This window comes from Mytilus trossulus, chromosome 8 (assembly GCF_036588685.1).
Source record: "Mytilus trossulus isolate FHL-02 chromosome 8, PNRI_Mtr1.1.1.hap1, whole genome shotgun sequence".
Taxonomy (NCBI): domain Eukaryota; kingdom Metazoa; phylum Mollusca; class Bivalvia; order Mytilida; family Mytilidae; genus Mytilus; species Mytilus trossulus.
In genome coordinates, this window is record NC_086380.1 from 9,853,180 (window position 1) to 9,863,543 (window position 10,364).

Below are 10,364 nucleotides of genomic sequence, written 5' to 3' on the forward strand. Positions count from 1 at the left end.
ATCTTTCCTTTCACCATGTGTCAGTAGAAAGTACGGCATCTTCTTAGTTGTAATCTTTAGTGGTATTCTATGATTATTCATTCTTAGATGTTTTTGTCTAGTTTTCGATCGGTTTAGTGAATACTGCTTATCTACCAGTGTATTTATTTTGTTCTTTTGAGTGTTAAAAGGTTTCTGTGTCAATCAAGTGTATCCCTCATCAAATTATTCCGTACATGATAATTAGTTTACATTCCTGTTTTATATATTATATACAATGCATGGCGTGTTGGTTTACATACATGCTTGTACCTGCTTGTTTACATACATGGTTGTACCTAATATTCTCCACCTAAATTTAGACAGTTTGATCCCATTGTTATAATAACATTAATGAGTTCCATGTAGAATGATTAACAGTTCCATATAGATTTAAGTAACAGTTTTACTTATTCGCCATTCGTTTACATCGTTTTCCTTCTAAGTTATTTTCTCTTCAAACGTTTGCACTTAATATATTGACAAAAAGTTGACAAATCAATAAGCACTATAAAACATATCGTCAAAGTAAGTAGCAAAATTCCCATTGATCCAATGGCTTTTGAACTAGGCCTTTCATCTTTGGCACTAGTATGTTTCCGTATATAGGAACTTAAAGTAGTTTTATCAACAGTTAAAATTCTTTTAAGTTCATCTATTCGATTTTGTAACATTTCAGCAGTTATATTTTTAGAAACAAAATCACATGGGCATACGCAGTTTTTGGATGAGAGAGACACAATTGTATTGAAACGGTCCATCTCCGAAGTATTTTCACTGCTAGCGACTGAACCCGTATTTGAAACCGTCTGCAATGTCGATATTAGCGTCTCCTCAGTTGTGAAGTATTCTGACGTCATAATGGATAAAGTAATGGATTTGTTAAATGTGTTAGTGCTCAGAGATCCATCAGTTATTGGTGGTTCTGTTCGTAATGAATTCTGTGTAGTGTTTTCATTATTTAAAGTAACGAGAGGTTCGGTAGTCTTCATTTGAGTTGTTGTGTCGGCCGTCAATTTATTTGTTGACAAGGCCGTTATTGTTTTGTGTACGATATTAATCGTTGTGCCCGACTCAGTTGTATCTTTGTTTTCCATTGTGGTGATATATGAACTTTTATAATTATTGTCCGTTCTTGTTGTTAATAGTTGGTATTCAGATGTTTCTGGCGGAAGTGTAGATAAATATCCGGCTGTTGTTGTCTCTATACAGTTTTTAACTAGTGTTTGCATGTCCAAAGATGCACTTGGTGCAGGCTCTTGCAGTATGGACGCTACAATAAGAAGACAAACCTTTTTTTCAAAAGTTGTGTAGTGTCATAATCAGAATATTTATATATTGGTCATGCATTGCTTCATGATAAAACAAAATCGATGATTGGAAACGGGAGTGTTAAATGTGTTCTGTCAGGATAGGAGGAAACACTCTTATAGAGTTCGGTCTATTAAAATTTTCAAGCACACAGATAAATAATTTAGTATCAACTCACGCTTTTTATCGTTTTCTTACAAAATACTAATACATTTTTTCTCTTTTAACAAGCTTATTGATTTTCAATATTTCGTTTCGATAATTACATGTAAGTCCGTATTGAATTTGTTTATGGTAGGCGTTTTTTTTTTGTTTTTTTTTCGGACAAAGTGTATGATTTATGTTTTTGTCTTTGATTAAACTAAATCAACCTGCTGCATAAACGTACAGCGCCTACGAGTATTTTTATTTATATAGGGTGCTTTAAAAACATTTTCATCACTGTCATTATTATTATACGGCGTTACTTTAAATGTATGAGATTTAGCTATCCTTCCATTTATTTTATAAATTACTTAATCACTAATTCATTAAGTGATATTGAAGATGTAAATATAATGCTAGGTGTCAACTAAAAGTTAAATAAAAAATGTCAATTACTTCATTTTTATTTACATCAATAACTAAACAAAAATATGTTAAAACACAATAAATAAGAAGCACTTATAAAAATAAAACCAGGAGATAATTTTTAAGAGCCAGTCTGCCATAAAACCATGCAAAATCTCAAATTTCGCCCAAATTGGTAGTTATAACTTGGCCACAATATATATATTTCCAAATTCTTTGGGTATTTAGGAGTTAAGATAAAAAAAAATAATTTTAAATTCACACTATTTTCAATTTTACTGCCTTATTTGCATATATGTGAATTATTAATAAAAAAATGCAAAAAAAATCACAATATTTAGGTACTTTTTAAAGGGCTGGATAATTGATATATCTCTTAAATATAGCATTATCTTGTTATATTTTGCAAAGAACATTATATAAAAAAAAGAAAAAAATGACATTTTTTTTTACCTTTTTGCAGGTTGCCAGAGAGGTTCGTGCAACTGATATATTAGATAACTTGTACGTAGTACATGTACACAGTAGGTGTTTTCTCTCATGATCATATTTATTTTTTTCAACTTTTAGGTTTTTTTTAAAGGTGCATATCAGTTCTAAGACAAGTAAAAAAATTTAGCCTGGCAAATATTGGGAAATTGGTAAGAAGGTATCATTTGCCGAGCACCATTTTCTTGCATTTTGTAGATAAATATATAAGCTTCATGAAATATTACATTTTTTCGAAAATAAAACATGATCTTACAAGATTTAAGCCTTTGAAAATATACAAATTTTGCTGATTCGGCACTTTTTCAAAACCATGCAATTTCAACCTGTTAGTAGGGGTATTGAGAAATCTCACAACTTTTTGAATTATCATAATTTCCTTTCATTTAAAGTTGTTAGTTAAGATATTTGTTATCATTAAGCTATATTTTTTCTATAAAACGAAAAAAAATCAGGTCAAAATACCCTAAAATAGGCTTGAAATGGCCATTTGTCAGTACAAAAATAGACAATTATCGCATATTCAGCATACACAAATAATGGCTGAATATTTTTTCAAAATATTTTGCACAAAAAGTTATTACATATAAGGTATCTAAAATAAAAAATATCAGTCTGATTGGAATATTTTGGATTTGGACCATTTTGCATGGTTTTATCACATACTGGCTCTTAATTAGATAAAAAACTTTTGTTATCTGCTCATAATAAATAATCTTGAGAAATGTGTAAATAAATTATTATATATAAAAACGCATGAAAAGTGTACAAAACGACACCAGTACAACAATAAAAACGAAATATTAAATGTAATTATATTTAAATTCATGTATGTTGTTCTTACCCGAAAAACAATCCCGAGTACTGTAGAAGATATTTTTGTTACTGTTTGCCTTGTTAGATAAGTACTGTCGTGGGTTAGAAGAAACGTACAGCCAACAATCATTAGATGCAGCATGGTATTTTATGACCCAACATTGATTAGACCCATCTTCATAATCATCACATCTATTTTTACAATCGTCTAAGGTAGGGAGAGATACGGCATCCAGATGATTAAAGGATTTGTCGACTTCCATGTTTTGGTCATCAAAATTACAATTACCTGAAAACAAATGCAGGAAAGGGTAAAACATATAAAATTTAGATTTTGACGCAAATTAAATTATGAAATCACAAAGAGTAAAATGGTGATATTAGCAATGAGACCAAAATATCAAACAGAAGGACGCCAAAACAAGCAACGTCAAATAAAAAATCGGGAATATCGCATGATTTGTATTACAGTAAGACAAATATACAATTCCGTAGTCAATCACAGTATTAATCGCGAATTAAGATACTTAAGCATTTCTGAATAAAAGTATTTCTGAAATGGTACGCCTTTGCAATCTACTCACATAGCACATATTTCGTGACGCACAGAGATTGTATGACAAATTTTTTTATCATATTATATCTATGAGAACATGCACATTAGAGGACAATAGACTGAACCATTCGTAAAAAGTATGTATGTAAATAATTGGAAGTATTGGTCGCATCTTATTATGTGTTGTAATGTATGATAGTGTTTACATGACATGAGTGTCTTATATGAATAGACTGAAGACACGTAAAGGACCATTTATTCAAAAGAAAAAGGTCTAGATCAAATTTAAAGTATGGTAAACGTACTAAGGAAATGAAAAGTAAACATCTTACATATTCAGAACAGCAAATAAAGACGGAGACACATAAAAAACGCACACGAACACAACAAATAATACATATATAGGAGAGATGTTTATAACTTATAAAAGTTTTAAAAGAATATACATGTGCTGTTATTTTATAGAAGATATGAATTTGTGGAACGTCAACTTGCAAACACTTAATGCATATATATAACGGACAGCAATTTAAATAATGTATTTCAAACAAGAAGCTGCACATTTTGCTGAAAAAATTAGAATTATAAACATAATCCAGAGTTATTTTATGCATAATAAGCAGATATCTTTGTTGGTTAGTTGTTGCACTATCTCATCCAATGGTAAAAGAGACCACACAAAAGGGACCAAATAAACATCTGCTATTTGCTTACAATCAGCTATTTGCATGTGCCTGTTATTCAGTGGTTTTAGTTTGTTGCTATATATGTTTCATTGTTTTAAGTCCATAGTTATACACATAAATAAAGCCTAAAGATTTCTAGTTTGAATTGTTTTATCGTGATTTGTCATATCTAGCCTATTTATCGATATGAGTTCTGCTTGCGGTAATGTGACCTATGTTCGTTTACGTAATACACCATTTGGTCTCAAAAAGGGAGTTGTTCGTTGGCAATTATACTACATCTTCTTCTCGTTATATTAACTTTAATGCACCCTATCCCAATATGAATATCCGATAACCAAAACATATCCTACTGTCGGAATGCTTTTGTTGATCTTTATTATTATTTTTATGGAGACTGGTTTTTTTCCTGACAGGGTATAGTCAAATAATGTCACGTCACGGACAAGTCGTTATTTCATATTTTTTTTTAAATAGTGGAAAGATACCCTGAGTGAATTACAACTTTGACGGACTGTGCTTTATGCCATTACACTTTATAATTGTCCCTCTGTATCTCCTTATGCCGTATGAACTACACTGCTACTTTTGCATAGGTACTTTTTCTGTACAAAAAATCTGTGGTACTGGAAAATTACTTTTAAAATATGGTACTTTTTTAGTACTTTAAATTTATTGTAATATTTAGGTACCTGTTTTTTACAGTACTTGATTTGTACCTAATATTTGAGGTACACATTTAGTACTACACAATTAAAGTACAAATTGAGTACTTGAAATTTGAAGTACAAATCAAGTACTGTAAAAAACAAGTACTTAAATATTACAATAAATTTGAAGTACTAAAAAAGTACTATATTTTAAAAGTAATTTTCCAGTACTACAGATTTTTTGTACAGAAAAAGTACCTATGCAAAATTAGCAGTGCAGGGCCGTAAATCTCAGTGAAATCCTAAAATAAAATGTTCGCTCCTAGATTAAAATACTTATCTGTGTTACAAACTGGTGCTGAAAAATGTACATTACAAGAAAATAAGCATGCAACGCGTGTTTTAAAGTTACACCGGATCAATAAAATCCAAATCATGCACTGCTGGTGAACTGTGACCGAAATGTCAATTTCCTACAATGACAAAAGAAATTACATTGTGCACATTCCATCTCTATAGATGTTGTCTGTTCAACGTCTCCACCTGAAAAGAAATAAAAAGACTGAGTTTTCGTTATTATCAACCCGCGTCACGTGATGTCTCCTCAATCTGGCGCGCGCGCTGGACCTGAAATAAAATAAAAACTTTCCGAACTAAACATGAAACTTCCCCGGAATAATATAGACCCCTTACAGAAACAAACAGACAAACAAACACACACACACACATAACAATCAATCATGTTTCAAAGGGGGGTGGGGCAAGACCGTTTACAATTGCTTTTTAGAAGCAATTGATTTAAATTGTAAAACGACAATTTTAACCATTCTGTTCCGTTTATATAAAAAAAAAATCCCTAGGACCCCCCCCCCCCCTTTTTTTTTTTACCCCCACTTACAAATGAATGTGTTTGATCAACCAATCAACGTGTTCAACCAACCAACCAACCAACCAACCAACCAATAAATCAATCAATCAATCAGTGCATGTTTCCGTCTCATGTGTTTAATATGGAGTCCACGATCTCATTTGTTTCTTTCTCGCTTGTTTCAAGAAACACTATCAAACGTGTTGTTTAACCAACCAACCAACCAACCAACCAACCAACCAACGTGTTTAGTCAACCAATCAACATGTTTAGCCAACCAACCAACCAATCAATCAACCAATCAGTGCATGTTTCCGTCTCATGTGTTTAATATGGAGTCCACGATCTCATTTGTTTCTTTCTCGCTTGTTTCAAGAAACACTTTCAAACGTGTTGTTTAACCAACCAACCAACCAACCAACCAACCAACCAACCAACCAACGTGTTTAATCAACCAATCAACATGTTTAGCCAACCAACCAACCAACCAATCAATCAACCAATCAGTGCATGTTTCCGTCTCATGTGTTTAATATGGAGTCCACGATCTCATTTGTTTCTTTCTCGCTTGTTTCAAGAAACACTTTCCAACGTGTTTAACCAACCAACCAACGTGTTTAATCAACCAATCAACATGTTTAGCCAACCAACCAACCAACCAACCAATCAATCAATCAACCAATCAGTGCATGTTTCCGTCTCATGTGTTTAATATGGAGTCCACGATCTCATTTGTTTCTTTCTCGCTTGTTTCAAGAAACACTATCAAACGTGTTTAACCAACCAACCAACCAACCAACCAACGTGTTCAATCAACCAATCAACATGTTAAGCCAACCAACCAACCAATCAATCAACCAATCGGTGCATGTTTCCGTCTCATGTGTTTAATATGGAGTCCACGATCTCATTAGTTTCTTTCTCGCTTGTTTCGAGAAACACTATCTAACGTGTTTAACCAACCAACCAACGTGTTTAATCAACCAATCAACATGTTTAACCAACCAACCAACCAACCAACCAATCAATCAATCAATCAATAAATCAGTGCATGTTTCCGTCTCGTGTGTTCAATACGGGGTCCAAGATCTCAGTTTTTTCCGGTTGCTTCAAGAGACCCTATCCCAAGTGTTTAAGTAATAAACCAACCAACCAACCAACCAACCAACCAACCAACCAATCAATCAATATGTATGACCGTTTATTTATGACAGTTTCATTAAAACAATATGGAAGGAAAGACCTATGATCAATTATTCAAGAAGAATTGAATTTCAATATTGTTCTTACATCTCTTCTGAAAAAAAAATCCACATCCTTCTTATCAGTTATACTCTGAAACTACAAGTCTAATCGACCCCAAAATGTGCAGTCAGCAGGGCATACATGTACTAAAGGTTCATAAAACAACGTGGTGCAGATATCTCTCAAGACTTTTCCTAGAGAAAAGAAATGGCAATGCCGTAAAAATCGCTCCTTACACTGCTACTTTTGCATAGGTACTTTTTCTGTACAAAAAATCTGTGGTACTGGAAAATTACTTTTAAAATATGGTACTTTTTTAGTACTTTAAATTTATTGTAATATTTAGGTACCTGTTTTTTACAGTACTTGATTTGTACCTAATATTTGAGGTACACATTTAGTACTACACAATTAAAGTACAAATTGAGTACTTGAAATTTGAAGTACAAATCAAGTACTGTAAAAAACAAGTACTTAAATATTACAATAAATTTGAAGTACTAAAAAAGTACTATATTTTAAAAGTAATTTTCCAGTACTACAGATTTTTTGTACAGAAAAAGTACCTATGCAAAATTAGCAGTGCAGGGCCGTAAATCTCAGTGAAATCCTAAAATAAAATGTTCGCTCCTAGATTAAAATACTTATCTGTGTTACAAACTGGTGCTGAAAAATGTACATTACAAGAAAATAAGCATGCAACGCGTGTTTTAAAGTTACACCGGATCAATAAAATCCAAATCATGCACTGCTGGTGAACTGTGACCGAAATGTCAATTTCCTACAATGACAAAAGAAATTACATTGTGCACATTCCATCTCTATAGATGTTGTCTGTTCAACGTCTCCACCTGAAAAGAAATAAAAAGACTGAGTTTTCGTTATTATCAACCCGCGTCACGTGATGTCTCCTCAATCTGGCGCGCGCGCTGGACCTGAAATAAAATAAAAACTTTCCGAACTAAACATGAAACTTCCCCGGAATAATATAGACCCCTTACAGAAACAAACAGACAAACAAACACACACACACACATAACAATCAATCATGTTTCAAAGGGGGGTGGGGCAAGACCGTTTACAATTGCTTTTTAGAAGCAATTGATTTAAATTGTAAAACGACAATTTTAACCATTCTGTTCCGTTTATATAAAAAAAAAATCCCTAGGACCCCCCCCCCCCCCCTTTTTTTTTTTACCCCCACTTACAAATGAATGTGTTTGATCAACCAATCAACGTGTTCAACCAACCAACCAACCAACCAACCAACCAATAAATCAATCAATCAATCAGTGCATGTTTCCGTCTCATGTGTTTAATATGGAGTCCACGATCTCATTTGTTTCTTTCTCGCTTGTTTCAAGAAACACTATCAAACGTGTTGTTTAACCAACCAACCAACCAACCAACCAACCAACCAACGTGTTTAGTCAACCAATCAACATGTTTAGCCAACCAACCAACCAATCAATCAACCAATCAGTGCATGTTTCCGTCTCATGTGTTTAATATGGAGTCCACGATCTCATTTGTTTCTTTCTCGCTTGTTTCAAGAAACACTTTCAAACGTGTTGTTTAACCAACCAACCAACCAACCAACCAACCAACCAACCAACCAACGTGTTTAATCAACCAATCAACATGTTTAGCCAACCAACCAACCAACCAATCAATCAACCAATCAGTGCATGTTTCCGTCTCATGTGTTTAATATGGAGTCCACGATCTCATTTGTTTCTTTCTCGCTTGTTTCAAGAAACACTTTCCAACGTGTTTAACCAACCAACCAACGTGTTTAATCAACCAATCAACATGTTTAGCCAACCAACCAACCAACCAACCAATCAATCAATCAACCAATCAGTGCATGTTTCCGTCTCATGTGTTTAATATGGAGTCCACGATCTCATTTGTTTCTTTCTCGCTTGTTTCAAGAAACACTATCAAACGTGTTTAACCAACCAACCAACCAACCAACCAACGTGTTCAATCAACCAATCAACATGTTAAGCCAACCAACCAACCAATCAATCAACCAATCGGTGCATGTTTCCGTCTCATGTGTTTAATATGGAGTCCACGATCTCATTAGTTTCTTTCTCGCTTGTTTCGAGAAACACTATCTAACGTGTTTAACCAACCAACCAACGTGTTTAATCAACCAATCAACATGTTTAACCAACCAACCAACCAACCAACCAATCAATCAATCAATCAATAAATCAGTGCATGTTTCCGTCTCGTGTGTTCAATACGGGGTCCAAGATCTCAGTTTTTTCCGGTTGCTTCAAGAGACCCTATCCCAAGTGTTTAAGTAATAAACCAACCAACCAACCAACCAACCAACCAACCAACCAATCAATCAATATGTATGACCGTTTATTTATGACAGTTTCATTAAAACAATATGGAAGGAAAGACCTATGATCAATTATTCAAGAAGAATTGAATTTCAATATTGTTCTTACATCTCTTCTGAAAAAAAAATCCACATCCTTCTTATCAGTTATACTCTGAAACTACAAGTCTAATCGACCCCAAAATGTGCAGTCAGCAGGGCATACATGTACTAAAGGTTCATAAAACAACGTGGTGCAGATATCTCTCAAGACTTTTCCTAGAGAAAAGAAATGGCAATGCCGTAAAAATCGCTCCTTACACTGCTACTTTTGCATAGGTACTTTTTCTGTACAAAAAATCTGTGGTACTGGAAAATTACTTTTAAAATATGGTACTTTTTTAGTACTTTAAATTTATTGTAATATTTAGGTACCTGTTTTTTACAGTACTTGATTTGTACCTAATATTTGAGGTACACATTTAGTACTACACAATTAAAGTACAAATTGAGTACTTGAAATTTGAAGTACAAATCAAGTACTGTAAAAAACAAGTACTTAAATATTACAATAAATTTGAAGTACTAAAAAAGTACTATATTTTAAAAGTAATTTTCCAGTACTACAGATTTTTTGTACAGAAAAAGTACCTATGCAAAATTAGCAGTGCAGGGCCGTAAATCTCAGTGAAATCCTAAAATAAAATGTTCGCTCCTAGATTAAAATACTTATCTGTGTTACAAACTGGTGCTGAAAAATGTACATTACAAGAAAATAAGCATGCAACGCGTGTTTTAAAGTTACACCGGATCAATA

The 10,364-nt window shown here is 33.2% G+C and overlaps 2 protein-coding genes across 2 annotated transcripts in view; both read right to left on the bottom strand.

Moving 5' to 3' along the window:
- Positions 1 to 350: 350 nt before the first annotated feature.
- Positions 351 to 1,274, bottom strand: LOC134681642 (uncharacterized). Its single transcript, XM_063541296.1, has one exon. The coding sequence runs from the start codon at positions 1,248 to 1,250 to the stop codon at positions 465 to 467; it is 786 nt and encodes a 261-aa protein (XP_063397366.1). The 5' UTR covers positions 1,251 to 1,274; the 3' UTR covers positions 351 to 464.
- Positions 1,275 to 1,889: 615 nt separating this feature from the next.
- LOC134727319 (uncharacterized) overlaps positions 1,890 to 10,364 on the bottom strand; it is a 286,564-nt gene continuing 278,089 nt past the window's right edge. Inside the window, exons 3-4 of the mRNA XM_063591696.1 lie at positions 3,275 to 3,493; positions 1,890 to 1,900 (exon numbers count right to left, since the gene is read on the bottom strand). Of these exons, the coding sequence (XP_063447766.1) occupies positions 1,890 to 1,900; positions 3,275 to 3,493 (230 nt within the window). The remainder of the gene's footprint in view (positions 1,901 to 3,274; positions 3,494 to 10,364) is intronic.